Source organism: Pelobates fuscus, chromosome 9 (genome assembly GCF_036172605.1).
Source record: "Pelobates fuscus isolate aPelFus1 chromosome 9, aPelFus1.pri, whole genome shotgun sequence".
NCBI lineage: Eukaryota > Metazoa > Chordata > Amphibia > Anura > Pelobatidae > Pelobates > Pelobates fuscus.
The window spans coordinates 70504919-70522091 of NC_086325.1; the positions used below are offsets into that span (position 1 = coordinate 70504919).

The 17173-nt window shown below is 41.7% G+C and overlaps 1 protein-coding gene across 1 annotated transcript in view; it reads right to left on the reverse strand.

Annotated features, from left to right (window-relative positions):
- The window catches only part of LOC134572823 (rho GTPase-activating protein 20-like), an 84250-nt gene extending 82673 nt beyond the window's left edge, over positions 1-1577 (reverse strand). Inside the window, exon 1 of the mRNA XM_063432060.1 lies at positions 1299-1577. Within this exon, the coding sequence (XP_063288130.1) occupies positions 1299-1382 (84 nt within the window). The 5' untranslated portion in view covers positions 1383-1577. The remainder of the gene's footprint in view (positions 1-1298) is intronic.
- Between the last annotated feature and the right edge of the window lie 15596 nt (positions 1578-17173).

A 17173-nucleotide genomic window follows, 5' to 3' on the forward strand; every position in this document is an offset into this window, starting at 1 on the left:
ATCATCTGTCTAAAGATGCTTTTCGAAAGAGCTGAGATTAAGCTTGTGATAAAAATGTTTATTATCAAAGTATTAAAATGTATTTTCAAAAAAAATATTTTCATACTAAGGCAAACAAATGTTGATGAATTCCTTCTTGCATTCTATAGATCAGTGACAGCTACATTTTGGCAGTCAAAATGTTGTTTCCTATGATGTTTTTCCACATCTGGCGTTCAAGGACTACCCCTCATTGTTACTGAAAAATCTCTTGCCAGGCATCTTTTAAAATAGCACATGCAGAGTTATTTACTAAAATGTGAATTGCGGAGAATTAAAAGAAAATTAATTTTTTTTTTGTCTAAAATAGTTGACCTGAAAACACACCTGGCTTGAAAAATGTTTCAAATTCAACTATTTGGTCTAAAACTGAAAATTCACATTAATTTCACTTTGCGTTTCTAAATACTCACAGGTAAGTGAATAACAATCATTATTACATTTTACAAGTATTCTGCTAGTATTTCGAAAAACAGTACAATTCCAAATATAGCCATCTATTTAAAATTATAATCCATCAATTATGCTTTTAGTAATTCACCTTAAGACATGAGAATATAACGATTCTTTGAGCAGGTAATGTATCTGCAAGCAATAATGTATGCATTTCTAAAACGAATATAAACATTTCAGCGCAATACACTCATATATACATTGTAGACTAGTACCCTTTTCTAATATATTTATTATATATCAGTATTTACAAAGAATATAGAATGAACAATATGCACATTCCAGTAATAGACTATAGAACATCCAAGCCAATACAGATTGCTATAAAATATCATAATTGATAACTAAACACACCAAGGGTTTACAGACTAACAGCAGCCCACAAGTAGATAGATTGGCATGTATGTTTCTCTTATATACTGTCCCTAAGCCAGGGTTATGTTTGACACCTTAGTACTCCTTTACGAAACACCTGCCCAATGTTTGCAAATATACTTTCAACCAGGTTTTTTTCTCTAAATTTCAAACATTTATCCTGAAAATACCAATTCTAATCAAACACCAATACAAAAATCAGACACGTCCTGAAATATCCCCCGTACCGGTCATAAACACCGTACAGAAAACACGTGGTACAGGTTGAGAGATTGATAAAATGAAAGCAGCGAAATTAGAAAAATTCTACAAATCGGCTGTTTCCAGTCTAGTTTTTTTGGCCATAAAATTTCAGACTGAATTCCTGACAATTCACATGTTAGTGAATAACCCTCCCAGTATAAACAGTACAATTGTTGCACTATACGCACCTTTCCACCTTCCTGGATCCACGATCCTAGATCTTTGCTGCTAAGCGCTTTCTGTAGACTTGTCTGCTGAGGGGTCATTTTCATTCTGAGTTTCTCTAGTCAGAAGCATTATATCTCGTTCTTACATTGTCATTGACTGTAACCCACTGACACATCTAAGAAAGAATATTAATCCCACTGTAGCAAAACAAAACACTTTTTAGAATGTTAGCTTCTAGATAGATCCTTGCACTGTGCACTGCAGTGCCAACAGGCTACATTGAAAAGGCAGCGGAGAGAGTTAACATTGACTTGTGGCTGAGTTTTTTTTTTCTTCCTGAGCTGAGGGGATGCAGTATAGTGCTCCACCTCACAGGCTGCCTAAATAAGGACATTCATATAAGAGGCTGTACTTGTCCTTCCTCACTAACTGCTACAATGTCTCTCTCTGCTGGAAAACAGACAGCAGGCTACTACATACCAGGGCTTCCATCACACCCTCCACCAAATGCTTTAATAAGAATATGCCTGTCAGGAGCTTGGAGAATCGTATAAACCACAAATGTGTAGAATCTGACCACAAAGCAGGTCATGTTAGTGTAGTCATTCCCCGAGAACTAGTCACTCCCTCGCAAAGTGGTCTGATTGTGGGGACATAAGCTAGTTAGATTTTAACGATTTTATCATGAGCCGTTATTTGTCCTTTTTAAAGAGAAATTCAGGAAAGAAAGTGCTATCAGAGTATCTGTTTTTATATTATCAATTATACATTTCCTATATGATATATAACTACCCCTGTGAGACTCTCCCCTAGTCTCCCTTTAAGAAGTCCCTCAAAACCCATCGTTTCAGGATTGCTTATGGCCTCCAAGAGTAACTTCTATCTCTCAAACCTTCCTCTCGCTCTCTCCTATAGGGCCGCCCCACTCCAATCTCAGGTTCTGCTATTTTCCTACCACGTCTATTTGCTGTCTCTCTTAATACCCTTCCTATTGTGTTTTTATACCCCACCTCCTCTAGACTGTGAGCTCGTTTGAGCAAATCCTCAATTACCTATTGTTCCTGTTATTGTCTCATTTGGTAAATTCCTCTTTTTTTGTAAAGCGCTGCAGAATAAGATGGCGCTATATAAATACCAATAATAATAATAATAACTAAAGTGTTCATGTAAATGATGACATATAACCATGAATGTGACGTAGGTGAGAAGCGTCTTGATCAAACAAACACACACTCTGAAGCAGTGATGGCTAGACTTCGATCCCTGGATGTATTTGTGGACTACATTTCCCATGATGCACAGCTAGCCTAGAATTGCTGGCAGTCCCAGACACGGATACCAATAACCGGTATTAGTTCTGCGTGTCTGTTGTTGTCCTCTTGGTGTGGCACTTAAAGAGGACTGTCCCTTTTAAGGATTTTCAATACTATGTTTACTTATCCACGTATTTAACAAATATATATTCCATTTAATTCAGTGTGAAAAATAAAACTATAAGCAGAAATCTACATCTCTTTATTTTATTATAGGGTACCTCCATCTTAGCTCCGAGTTAATCATTGTCGCAATCTCTGTCCTTTGCAACTGATAGTCGACATAGAGAACGTATATAGAGAACAAGAGAAACTGAACCTTGTTTCAATTTTTCTCTCCATTTTCACAGTTTGCCCTGACTTTGCCTTGTCTGAACTACATAATAAGGTCCATTGCTAAATCTTTAATATAAAGGTCAAGAAAACAGAAGCATCTAATGCGTCTAATAAAAAAAATGGTTAACACAAGTTATAGGTGATTTTCAATATTTTTTTCAATTGTTTAATTTATGGTGAAGTGACAATACCCCTTTAATTCCCCATCTTACTAGCAGCTCGTTCTGTAAACTATCCTTTTCACAGTTAAAACAAACTCTGCGTCTGCCTTATTAGTAGGAATTTGTGGCTTAGTAATAACCTTAAATTATTCAAAATAAGTATTTAAAAAAAAAAAACTAAAACAGAAAGTATCAACTTTTTTGTGTGCTGGGTGAAAATGTTTTAGTCTCACACATAACAGTCTTTAAGTGCAGCATTATACTCACACAGACGCAGGTAAAAAAGTAAGTTTATGCTGATAAAATAACAGCGGATGATGGTGTTTCCCCCATCCAAAGGTGGGGGAAGAAATAATACTATTTATAATACCAGATATCCTTAACCCCTTAAGGACACATGACATGCCTGACACGTCATGATTCCCTTTGATTCCAGAAGTTTGGTCCTTAAGGGGTTAAAGTACCATGTATCCTAGACTAGAAAAAAAAACTATGACCAGGCACTATGTCACAGGTTCTGCCTTCCCCCCAATTCCCACCTTTCCATGGTGATCTCGTGGGGGTTGCCAGGGTATATAACTGCTGGTTGCAGGCACCAGTACACAAGTTTAAAATCAAAGAATGGTTCACTAAATAAAACCATGTACCTTTTAAAAACATAAAAATTGGAAAAACTGTTAAAGGAGCACTATAGGCACCCAGACCACTTCAGCTCAATGAAGTGGTCTGAGTGCCAGGTCCATCTAGGATTAACCCTGCCTGCTGTAAACATAGCAGTTTCAGAGAAACTGCTATGTTTACATTTGGGTTAATCCAGCCTCTAGTGGCTGTCACATTAACAGCCGCTAGAGGCGCTTCCGCGCTTCTCACTGTGATTTTCACAGTGAGAAGACGCCAGCCAGGGCCGGATTAACATAGGGGCTGATGGAGCTGCAGCTCCAGGCCCAGGCCTAGGCCCATTAAAAAAAAAATATATATATATATATATATATATATATAGATTTGTAATTTTTTTTTTTTTTTTTAATTCTTTATTTTATTTGTGCATAGTGAGAACAAACGTGTGTGCACTGCCACAACAGCTAATGCAAGCAGATACATAAACATAATATCATAACTTTGGTATGGCATCAAAAGGCATAGCACATTTTTTGCGTGATAATTCAAATATGTAACAAGTCATTCATTAAGCGTCAAGTGATCTTAGTGCAGGCTAGCTTGGTTTGTCTACCGTGGGGGGTCACAATGGGGTCTTGAAGCGTATTACCGTACCTTTATAATGGTTCTAACGTGTAAGCTAATGATTAAAGGCTAATATAAAATAGAAACAGATTAAGCTTTAGTGTTAGGTTGGCGAGCTGCGAGGCTTCTTGGAAGGTACGCCACATAACTTCTTAAACAGTGCACCGTACAAGTAAAACTATAGGTGAACAGGGGTCTCAGACAGGTCTAAAAGTATAATTGGATTACTCTGCTGGTAATGCAGGAGCAGAACAGGCATTGGTTGCTATGATATACGTTAGTGATCGCAAGACATTCCTGCTTTTGGTGTATTTCTGCTATATTAAGTATACCTGTCGAAAGAGACTGGGTCTGACAGAGTTAAGTTGCAGGCTGGTGTAGGACCCCGTCTACCAAGGTGTGTGGCAGCCGAGCAGTGGTAATGATAGTCAAGGGATATCTGTGCGTTCCACAACCGAGAACTAGGTACAGAGGGATAAATGTCCCTAAGTGGGAGCGTGGTGGCGGCCGCCTCCATTTAGCAAGCTGCTGGGTGCTCTTAGTGCTATCCAGGGGAGCTTTGCTGTGGTGTCAAGCACCCTGTGGGTAAGCCGGTGTTTGGTGGTATGCAGATTCCTTGCTGTGTAGGTCAGCTCTAGTGAGGTGCCCCTAGTCGCGTGCTGTGGTAGGTAGTCAATTGAGATCAGGGTGCTGGCCGTATGGGGTTCAGTGTCAACTAAATATTCTTTGGAACAAAGGGCAATTACTCTTTAGGAATAAAACACTTGATAAATAATGTGAATATTCTAGATTCACATGGATACTTAAATATGGAAAGAAATCCAATATCACCATCAGTCTACAACAAAATGTACTCACTCAGTCTGTCTGTCAAGGCAAAAAATATATGCAGTTTGATGTTTGCGACTTAAAGTTCTGCAGAAATGGGCTATTAAGATGTACTACAGTGTAAGTAGGGAGTGCTGATCTGCATTCTAGTTGTGTCAGCGGGTGATATTTGAGTAAGGTGTGTCCTGGTATGTGTTGAATTAGAGATGGGGGTAGAAATGTATAACATAAATTATTACATAAGTAAAACGTAAGTAAAACGTAAGTAAAACATATTCCTGTGTAAAATCTTGCGGTCAGGGTGCTAAAGTTGGCTCTCTGTGAAGGGCTCTCTGTGAAGATCAGTGTCCCGAGTTTAAGTAGTGACTGCCTGGTATGCCTCCGTGTGGGGTCTTTGCGGCACAAATGGGGCCGTGCCAGTCGGGTCCCAGATGTGTGTTGTGGCTGTTGTCCCCGACCCCTTATTGGTGAGAGCGTCCCGTGGGAGACCCAGAGTCTCTAGTATGGCCTCAGCTCCTGCGAGGTCTTGGATCGGGTGCGTGGTGTTGCCTTGCATGACCGCCAGGACGTGAGATCCTTTCCACCTGTAGTGCATGTCTCGTTCACGGAGGAGCGATGTGAAGGGCTGCAGTGTTTTGCGCCACGCCAAAGTGCTCCCTGATAAGTCTGCATAGAAGGTGAGAGATGAGTTTTCGAAGTCATATGGAGTTTTCCCCCTGAGAGCCCCCATTACTGCGGCCTTGACATGCTCCGTTTGGAAGCGCGCTATCAGATCCTGTGGGGCCGTAGCAGGTGCCTTTGCTGGTCTCGGGATCCGAAATACGCGCTCGATTACCACCGTTTTTGTCTGTTTGGGGGTCAGTATCGCTGCCAGGAGTCTCCTCATGAAGTGTGGCAGCTCTGCATTGGGTACCGTATCCGCTACCCCTCTGATTTTAATATTGTTGCTGCGCCTGCGGTCTTCCAGTGCAGCAAGCTGCCGTTCAGTAGCTATTTGCTGATGAGTAAGCATGTGGATTTCTTTTTGTAGGTGAGTGAATTGTGCTTTTGCGTTGTGGGAGTCGCTTTCCAGGGTTCCCATACGGCCAGTCAGGCCTTGCAGGTCTCTGCGGATGGTTGCCATGTCTGTTTGGGGGTCCCTCCTGAGTCCTGCCAGTAGTTCCTGCATGTCAGCCTTAGTGACCGGAGCTGAGTCCGGTTTGGAGGTTGTAGTTGCCGGTTTTGGGTGTGGTTCCCGCCAGGCAGGTAAGTGGGGGTCCCCTGGTTCCAGGGTTTGGTCATCTGAGAAGTCGGAGCTTTCTCCCATGTAGGCGGCCATCTTGGGCAGTGTGTCGCCATGTGCCTGCCGCCATAAGTCGCCTATGCACATGCCTGGTTTTGGTTTGTCAGGTCTTTGTTTTTTTATTTTCCTGCCCATATCAATGTTGGTAGCCTGGGGGTCCAGGTGGGGTCAATTGTTTGGGGCTGGTGTCGTTGAAAACGAGTCTATTAGGCCTTTGTTCACGGAGCTCAGCAGGCTTGCGACCGTTCAGAGCTATGGCTTGGCTCCGCCCCCTCCTTTTTTTTTTTTTTTTTTTTTTTTTACACACTACTCTTAGGTTTGCCACCTGACTGGTATTTTAAGGCACAGTCGGCATTTGAGGCTGCCTGGCCGTGACGGTATTGTAGTAATACTGCAAATACAAATGCAAATATTTTTCTCAGTATAAACGGAGATTACTCTGCAATACCAGTACCGGCCAGTAGGGGTCAGTGTGTATGGAGAGAGGCAGGGATAGGAAGTTACAGCATCTCCCTGCCTCTCTCTACTTACTGATCCGCGGGGGAGAAGCTACACAGCACAGAGAGCCCAGACAGCAGCTCTCAGCCTGCATAGACAGACTACAGCTCAGGTAAGTGAAGGAATGGTGGGAAAGACAGCATGGAGACATTGGGACACTGAGACACTAGGAGACACATGGGGACACTGAGACATTAGGGGGCGCTGGGAGATCTGGGGACACTGAGACACTAGGGGACACTGTGAGGCATGGGGATGCTGAGACACATGGGGACTCTGTGAGACATAGGGAGACACATTGGGACACTGAGAAACTAGGGACACAGTATATGTCTCCCAGTGTCCCATGTCTCCCAGCCAGTGTCCCTAGTGTCTCAGTGTCCCCATGTCTCTTAGTGTCCCCATGTCTCCCAGTGTCCCCAAATGTCTGTGTCCCCATGTCTCCCAGTGTCTACATGTCTCCCAGCCAGTGTCTTAGTGCCCCTATGTCTCCCAGTGTCCATATGTCTCCTAGCCAGTGTCCCTAGTGTCTCAGTGTCCCCATGTCTCCCAGTGTCTGTGTCCCCATGTCCCTAGTGTCCCCATGTCTCTCAGGGTCCCCATGTCTCCCAGTGTCCCCAAGTGTCTGTTTCCCCATGCCTCCCAGCTAGTGCCCCTAGTGTCACCATGTCTCTCAGTGTCCCCATGTCTCCTAGTGTCCCCAAGTGTCTGTGTCCACATGCTTCCCAGCCAGTGTCCCTATGTCTCCCAGTGTCCCCTAGTCTCTCAGTGTCTGTGTTCCCATGTCTCTGTGTCCCTAGTGTCTTAGTTTCCCCAAATGTCTATGTCCCTATGTCTCCCAGTGTCTGTGTCCTCATGTCCCTGTGTCCCTAGTGTCTATTACCCCATTTCTCCCAGTGTCCCCACATGTCTCAGTGTCCCCATGTATCCAAGTGTCTCAGTGTCCCCGGGTTTCTCAGTGTCCCCATGTCTCATTGTGTCCCCATGTCTCTCAGTGTCCCCTAGTATCCTAGTGACACGGGACACACTGAGACATAGGGACACTGGGAGAAAAGGGGACACATACACTGGGAGACTAGGGGACTGGGTGACATGGGGACACAGACACTGTGATACACAGGGACACTGATGCCAGGCTGGCCTTCCACTTCTTTGGACAGACATGCCCCCTTTTTGGGCATGTTTGCCGCTTTTGGCAGTTCTGGTCACGTGATTCGCGTCAGTGGCCCACCCTTTTACCCCGCCCATTGACTTCCTGCTTTACTGGACACTGCTGTTAGGGGGTATGGATTTATTTGAAAGATGAAAACATAAATTAGAGAGAGATTAGCATAGAGTATGTGTTTTCTTATAGCTGCATCCTTTGAGTTTCTCTCCAACACCATCTCCATCAGATACATGACGCTTAAGGGATGACTGTTTTAGTGTTTTTGGTCGATAAGATTCTGTAATTAGGCCCCTCATAATTGTCAGCACCAGGCCCACTGGGCTTTTAATTTGGCCCTGACGCCAACATCCATAGGAAAGCATTGAAAATGCTTTCCTATGGACTGGTTGAATGAGTGCGCAGCTCTTGCCCCGCATATGCATTCAGCCAATGACGTCGGAAGGAGGAGGAGAGTCCCCAGCGCTGAGGAAGCCCGGTGCTGGAGAAAGGTGAGTGTTTAACCCCCTTCCTACCGGTGGGAGTGGGACCCTGAGGATGGGTGCACCCTCAGGGCACTATAGTGCCAGGAAAACAAGTTTGTTTTCCTGGCACTATAGTGGTCCTTTAAGAACAACCGTTTTGGAAAAATAGCAGGGTTCTTACTATTCAGATATTTTGGCCTAACTTTTACAATCCCCTGGTCAGATACAAGGGTGTCATGCCCAGATACACTTACTGGTGAAGGGATCATATTAGTATTCAAATCTGGGTTTCCTACTTCTAAGGCAGTGACATCAACACATAAGGCCCTAGGGAGATAGCGCAGCTAAGCGGACAAGGGCACATGTAGGAGTGTGGGGATAGATGCATAGGATTAGTTGGTTAAGAGTCTGTGGGTGGGATTATGTTCTGTGTAAGTTAGTGTGGGGGAGGTCTTACCTCAGTGCCACTTGGGATTCGGGCCAGCAAAGAGCTTCCCACCCGTCCTCCCTATTAGTATATTTAGTCACAGCTAGCCGGGGGTATGTCCTTGCCATTTGAGTTTGAGGTTACGTTTAAGTATATGGAATGAGATGAACAAGTTTTTTAAGGTCTCAAACCTCCCCTGCTCCAAAGGTTAAACTTTAGGTTGCCTGAGGTCTCGTGCCCATCGAGCGTGGATAAGGTCGGCTGATGGCAGGCATTGGAAATATATGATTTTTATGACGAGAGGGGAGGTGAGAGGGAGTGGTGATTAGGAACCACTCTATGGTTTTATTGGCAAGGATGGTTGGGTCACTGTATAACACTATGGGTGGAGTTATATATGTATATATGTTAATTTATGCTTATTTATGTCTAACGTTTTGGTTACAGAAAAGAAGAGATTTAATAAATAAAGTTATGGATGTGTTATGCAGTAATTTAGTTTGTGATAATAAATGCTGTGGCCTGTTTCATCCATACTAAGTGGTCTGTCGTTACTAGGGGGTTGAATAGGGTTAGATTTTGTTCTAGGCTGCATCGCGATTCCCCACTACGTACATACATGAGTTTATGTCCTTCTGCTTGGAAACAGTAAAACATATTTGAACTGGAAAAAAACATGATCTGTGATTAATAATGAAGTGGTTTGGAATTCAGTTGTTCTCTTTATTGGCAAGTCACTGGTTCAGCTGGCCTTTATTCTAAACTGACAGAAATAAACAAGTGCTAGATAGAGTAATGCTATGATCTTTGAAGTAGGGGAGCCTGGTTTGAATCCCAGAATCAGCTCTGGTGTCCTTTACTACCACAAATAAAAAAGAAGCCTGATTACTCCACATTTCACACGGTCTTAAAGAAGTACTAAAACCACTAATGATTACAATGCCAGGAGTGCCCTGGTGCTGTCCCACAATACAATACAGCTTGACAATTTTTATGGGTCCGCCAGGCATGCGCAGCAGTTGCCCCTTCTTCCAAATCTCTTGCAGAAGAATCCAGTGAGATCTTCAGAGAAAAGCAGGACCATGGTGGACTAAACTAGCTAAGCGTGCAAGCTAAGTGCTCATTGGAGCCTGGTAGACACAGGTAAGTTGTCAAGCCATACTAAACAAGAATACCTCTAGACACACACACATATATATATATATATATATATACAGTATATGGTCCTGATGGGTGCTTTTATCTAAATGTATCTAAAACTGTATGTCGACAATAAATGTTTTGTTTAAATGTTTATAAAAGACACAGCAGTACTTTCCATTCTATTTGGATAATTTTGTATATATGTATATATTTCTGCAGGGCTGTCATATTCCACATGAGGTGCCTTTTTTTTTTACTAATGAAAACAAATTCGGTGTGTCTAGCCTTTCCTCATAACTAATGGTTTCCATCCCCTTTCCTAATTTTGTATCTACACTCTGCACTTCATCTAGTTCTGCAATATTCTTCTTTAAAACCGGTGCCCAAAATTTCACCGCATATATTCAAATGTTAAACCCTTACAGATGAAAATGAAGGAGAGGGACCTCAGTTAAGAAAAAAGGATAAATGAGTTATTTATTACACGTGAGTTTAGAGAGGAAGAGGTTCTATTTCAACTGTCAAAAGTAAAGACAAATAAGTCAATGGGACCTGATGGAATACACCCAAAGCTATTAAAAGAGCTTAGTGGTGTACTAGCAAAACCATTAACAGATTTATTTAACCAATCATTGATAACAGGAGTAGTCCCAGAAGATTGGAAGTTGGCGAATGTTGTGCCCATTCACAAGAAAGGTTATAGGGAGGAGTCGGGCAACTATAGGCCAGTAAGCCTTACTTCAGTAGTGGGGAAAGTGATGGAAACCATGTTAAAGGATAGGATTGTTGAACATCTAAAAACACATGGATTTCAAGATCAGAGACAACATGGGTTTACTTCAGGGAGATCATGCCAAACTAATCTTATTGATTTTTTTGATTGGGTAACTAAAATTATAGATCAGGGTGGTGCAGTAGACATTGCTTACCTAGATTTCAGTAAGGCTTTTGACACTGTTGCACATAGAAGGCTTATCAATAAACTGCAATCTTTAAGTTTGGATTCCGATATTGTTGAATGGGTAAGGCAGTGGCTGAGTGACAGGCAACAGAGGGTTGTAGTCAATGGAGTATATTCGAAACTTGGGCTTGTCACCAGTGGGGTACCTCAGGGATCTGTACTTGGACCTATTCTCTTTAATATTTTTATTAGGGATATTGCAGAAGGTCTTGATGGTAAGGTCTTTTTGCTGATGATAGTAAGATATGTAACAGGGTTGATGTTCCAGGAGGGATAAGCCAAATGGCTAATGATTTAGGTAAACTAGAAAAATGTGGCAACTGACATTTAATGTGGATAAGTGCAAGATAATGCATCTTGGACGTAAAAAACCCAAGGGCAGAGTACAGAATATTTGATAAAGTCCTAACCTCAACATCTGAGGAAAGGGACTTAGGGGTGATTATTTCTGATGACTTAAAGGTAGGCAGACAATGTAACAGAGCAGCAGGAAATGCTAGCAGAATGCTTGGTTGTATAGGGAGAGGTATTAGCAGTAGAAAGAGGGAAGTGCTCATGCCATTGTACAGAACACTGGTGAGACCTCACTTGGAGTATTGTACGCAGTACTGAAGACCGTATCTTCAGAAGGATATTGATACCTTAGAGAGAGTTCAGAGAAGGGCTACTAAACTGGTTCATGGATTGCAGGATAAAACTTACCAGGAAAGGTTAAAGGATCTTAACATGTATAGCTTGGAGGAAAGACGAGACAGGGGGGATATGATAGAAACATTTAAATACATAAAGGGAATCAACACAGTAAAGGAGGAGACTATATTTAAAAGAAGAAAAACTACCACAACAAGAGGACATAGTCTTAAATTAGAGGGATAAAGGTTTAAAAATAATACCAGGAAGTATTACTTTACTGAGAGGGTAGTGGATGCATGGAATAACCTTCCAGCTGAAGTGGTAGAGGTTAACACAGTAAAGGAGTTTAAGCACGCGTGGGATATGCATACGGCTATCCTAGCTATAAGATAAGGCCAGGGACTAATGAAAGTATTTAGAAAATTGGGCAGAATAGATGGGCCGAATGGTTCTTATCTGCCGTCACATTCTATGTTTCTATGTTTCTATGTTTCAGGACAGAGTCAATAGTACACGTTCTGATCAAAACAAAATGTAAACAAAACCTGGAATTTGCGCCATATGTCTGTTCACCCGTAGTTCACCTCTTTCATATTAAGTGTACCCACACTTATTATATATTATATTGTTCAGGAGAAAAAGAGCTTTAACATCTCATTAACTATTAATATATGAAACATAACTTATTATGAATAAAATAAAAAAAACTGTGAGAAATTAAGATTTTAAAAAAAAATGTAGTTCTGCTTGACATTTTAGCGGTAAATGTCATGATGCTGTTCGCTTTTACTGCAATAAAATGCACATATTTGTATTCAGCAATGTCTCACGAGTAAAACAGTACCCCCCATTAACAGATTTTATGGTGTATTGGAAAGTTAAAGGGTCAAATACAGCACATTCCATTTTTTATTTTTTTCACATTAAAATTTGCCAGATTAGTAATGTTACCTTTGAGACCATGTAGTAACCCAGGAATGAGAATTACCCCCATAATGGCATACTATTTGAAAAGTACACAACCCAAGGTATTGCAAGTAGGGTATTTCCAATCTTTTTTAGTAGCCACTTAGTCACAAACACTGGCCAAAGTTAGCGTTCATATTTGTTTTTGTGTGAAAAAAAGCAAACAAATAAATATTTGGCCAGTGTTTGTGACTAAGTGGCTACTAAAAATGATTGGACATACCTCATTTGCAATACCTTGGGTTGTCAACTTTTGCAAATGGTATGCAATCATGGGGGTAATTCTCATTCCCGGGCTACCATACGGTCTCAAAGGCAACATTACCAAACTGGCAAATTTCAATGTGAAAAAAATGAAATGCAAGCCTTATATTTGACTCTCTAACTTTCCAAAACACCACAAAACCTGTACATAGGGGGTACTGTTATACTTGGGAGACTTCACTGAACACAAACATATGTGTTTCAAAACAGTAAAACATATTACAACAATAATATCGTCAGTAAAAGTGCCGTTCGTGCATGCAAAAAAATGCAAAAAACTTCACTATTACTGAAAATATCATCGTTGTAATACAATTTACCAGTTTGAAACACTAATATTTGTGTCCAGCGAAGTCTCCCGAGTAAAACAGTACCCCCATGTACAGGTTTTATGGTATCTTGGAAAGTTACAGGGTTAAATATAGTGCTTGCAAATTAAATTCTCTGCACTTTCTGCCTGTGTTGTCAGTCATGTCAATCAAATTTTTATTAATAAAATCTCATTATTATGCTAAAAGATTACTTAAATATACATGTAGAATTTTAATATATATATATACATATATATGTATTTAAATTCTACGTGTATACTTATGTAATCATTTATGTAATTATATATATTTATCTATATAAATATATTTGCGGTTATTTGTATTTTATATATAGATATATATAGAATGCCATTCTAAGTGTATTTTGTTATCAATATATTTATTAATAACAAAATACAGTTAGAATGAAATTACATATGTATATATAATTTATTTACATTTTTTCAAATATTTTATTTATTTATTTTATTACTGTATTTATTTATTCTTGTAATTATACGTGTATATATAAATATAATATAAATATAATATAATATAATAAATATATCTTATATATATGTAACTTCACAATAAGTGTATTTTAATACTACTATATGTGCTTATAATAATATTAAAATACATTACGTATGCCGTTATATATATATCTTATATACTCGGCATGTCCCCCCTCCTCCTCCGGTTTCGGTGGAGGGCCATGAGGAGTTTATATATATATATTTGTGTTAGGTGCTCATGATAGTACAGAGTAAAATACCATAATGAACGTAGGATGGTATAAAAGAGCAAGTCGGTTGTGGTGTGCCGGAACCGACAATGAGGTAGGCCTGAGAAAGAAGAGGGCCCACCAAGGAAAAAGAAAAGAAGGAAAGGAAAATAATTATTTATAATGTGGTGTGGTGGGAGGGTCATTCAACGCTGACCTCAAACGGTATGGGGCCAGGTAAGGGGTGTCCCTTAAGTAGGCTAGGAGTGAATAACAAGCACCTCCCACAATTACAGGCCAAATGGCCTTAATACATATACACACATTTATGCTATTTTAAACATGTTTAATTCATTTTTTTTTTACACCTCCCCACCAGCAGGGGAGGGACAGTCTCCCTGCTGGCATATCCACCGCCAGCTATAGGGGGCCATGTGATCGCTCTTTGAGAGCGATCAGATGGCCCCCGGGGGCCTGATATGCCGGGGGAGGGCTACCTGGGCTGTCAGGCAATCCTCCCGAAGAGGAGTAAGTAAATCTGACCTCCTGGGGCTGCTGTCACGGTAATATACCCCAACACGCAGGAATAGTTCACAGTCAAGAGACAAGAAACAGTGTTCGTCTTACCGGACCTTAGAATGGCCGGACTAGGACGAGAGAAAGACAGAGTCAGAACAAGCCGAGGTCAAGGGAACTGAGAGACAGCGTAATGTAGAACAAGCCGAGGACTGGTACACAGAGGACAAAACAGCGGATAAGCAAGCAAGGATAAGGAGAGAGCGGAGTCAGGAACAAAGCCAAGGTCAAGCACCAAAAAACCAACTGAACGATACAAGCACTAAAGGGAACTGGACAGAAACCACGATAGGGCAAAGAGCAAGGGAAACAGGTGAGTATAAATACCCTAAAGGTTCACTTTGATTGGCCCCTGTCATATCCACGCCCCCAAAACGTGAGTGTATGGGGAATGTGGCCTGACAGGGGCCAATGGGAGACTGATTCTAATTTAGTCTCCCACTGTCCCTTTAAGAGCGCGCCCGAGACGCGCGGCGCGCTCTTAGTGTCGGGCGGGACATGTGACCGCTTCTCGCGGTCACTGCCCGCCTGACTGATCCCATCGTTGGCTGAGCCGCGCGCGGCTCGTGCAGGAGCAGGACCGCGCGCGGCGAGAAGGGAGGACCCCGGCCGGCCCCTGGAGAGGGTAAGTACCGCTACAGCTGCAAGCCGTTGCGGCGTTCTATGCAACGGCTTTAAAGCCCATTTAAATGGGATCGGCATAGAATGCCGTAACGGCGTTAAGGGGTTAAAGGTGGGAACTTACCATAAGTAGGTAAAAATATATTTTGATCACATGACTTAATGTTCCATTTATACATAAAAGCACCTTATCAGCATTGCATACTGTTGCCTAGTTTGTTAAAGGATCACTATATTGTCTGGAAAACAAAGCGGTTTTCCTGACACTATAGCGCCCTAAGGGTGCCCCCACCCTCAGGGCCCCCCTCCCTTGGCGCTGAAGGGGTTAAAACCCCTTCAGCAGCTTACCTTAATCGAGCGCCGGTGACCTCTCCTCCCCCGCTGACGTCAGCTCCCGAGTGAAGCGTAATGCGCATGCGCGCCAAGTGCCGCGCGCGCATTCAAACTGTCTGTATGGAAGTATTTCTCAATGCTTTCCTATGTACGTTCTGCACGTTGGATGCGAATTTTGCATCCAGTGTCGCAGATGCGCCTCTAGTGGCTGTCAGGAAGACAGCCACTAGAGGTTGGATTAACCCCTAATGTAAACATAGCAGTTTCTCTCAAACTGCTAGGACCTCCCTATAGGAAAGTATTATTCAATGCTTTCCTATGGGGATTTTGGCGACGCTGGAAGTCCTCACATAGCGTGAGGACGTCCAACATCGCTGAAAACACTTTTCGTGTTCTATGAACACGGATGTGCTTCTTCTAATGGATGTCTAGTAGACAGCCACTAGAGGTGGACTTAACCCTGCAATGTAAATATTGCAGTTTATGAAAACTGCAATAATTTAACTTGCAGGGTTAAGGGTAGTGGGAGTTGGCACCCAGACCACTCCAATGGGCAGAAGTGGTCTGGGTGCCTGGATTGTCCCTTTAATATGAAAGAGGTGAATTATGGTTGCACAGACATATAGCGCAAATTACAGGTTTTTGTTAACGTTTTGTTTTGATCAGAACGTGTACAATTGATTCTGTCCTTAAGGGGTTAAATATAGATTGCAGAGAGTAGTTGTAAATGAACATTTTCAAATTGGACAAAGGTGGTAAATAGAGTACCTCAGGAATCAGTCCTGAATCCACGTCTCTTTAATCTGTTTAGAAATTATTTTGAAGTTGGCATTGAAATTAATTTGTCAGGCTTTGCAGATGACACAAAACTAGGTAACATTCTGAACATTATATAACTTCACTACAGAGGTTGAAGTTGAATAAATTGGGGGATGGGGCAGGTAAGTGGTAGATGATATTCAATACAGATAAATACAAAGTCATACATTTTGGAATAAGGAACCCACTAGCTACGTTAAATGAAGTTAAATTAGGGATAGCATTAAATTAAAATTGCTTAGGATCAATTATTGTTAAAGGGACACTATAGTCACCCAGACCACTTCAGTTCAATGAAGTGGTGTGGGTGTCAGGACCCTCAGGTTTTAGCCCTACACCCCAGGTTGAAAAGCCACCAACAGGTCCCAACCTAACAAATAACAGATTTAACCATGTGAATATTGTTACCGCACTTCAAGCATACCAGCTACCAATCCTATCCCCCAATTTATTTATTTTTGACATGCTTTATTTTTGAAGAACATTGATGATAATACAAGTGAACAATGACAGTTTACAAACTTGTATATTATCGGGGGGTAGGAAAACCCACTCAAACTCAGCAGGGGAGACCTGCACATTTCGGTGGGGTCCAATCTGGTTCTCCGGTTACGACTAAACAGTGTTCATGGTAAAGGTATACAGGTGACGGGTAGAGTGTAAACAACGGGGTTACAAACAACAGATGAATAACACGTGTTATCCGGTGTTTCGGGGTACAGACCAACAGTTAAACACTTTCAGAGGAGTATGATATATGCTCCTGAGAGGGTGAGGGGTGAGGCCTTTGGTATCTAGGGCTATACAGTGCTGCCACTCCTTGCTAAT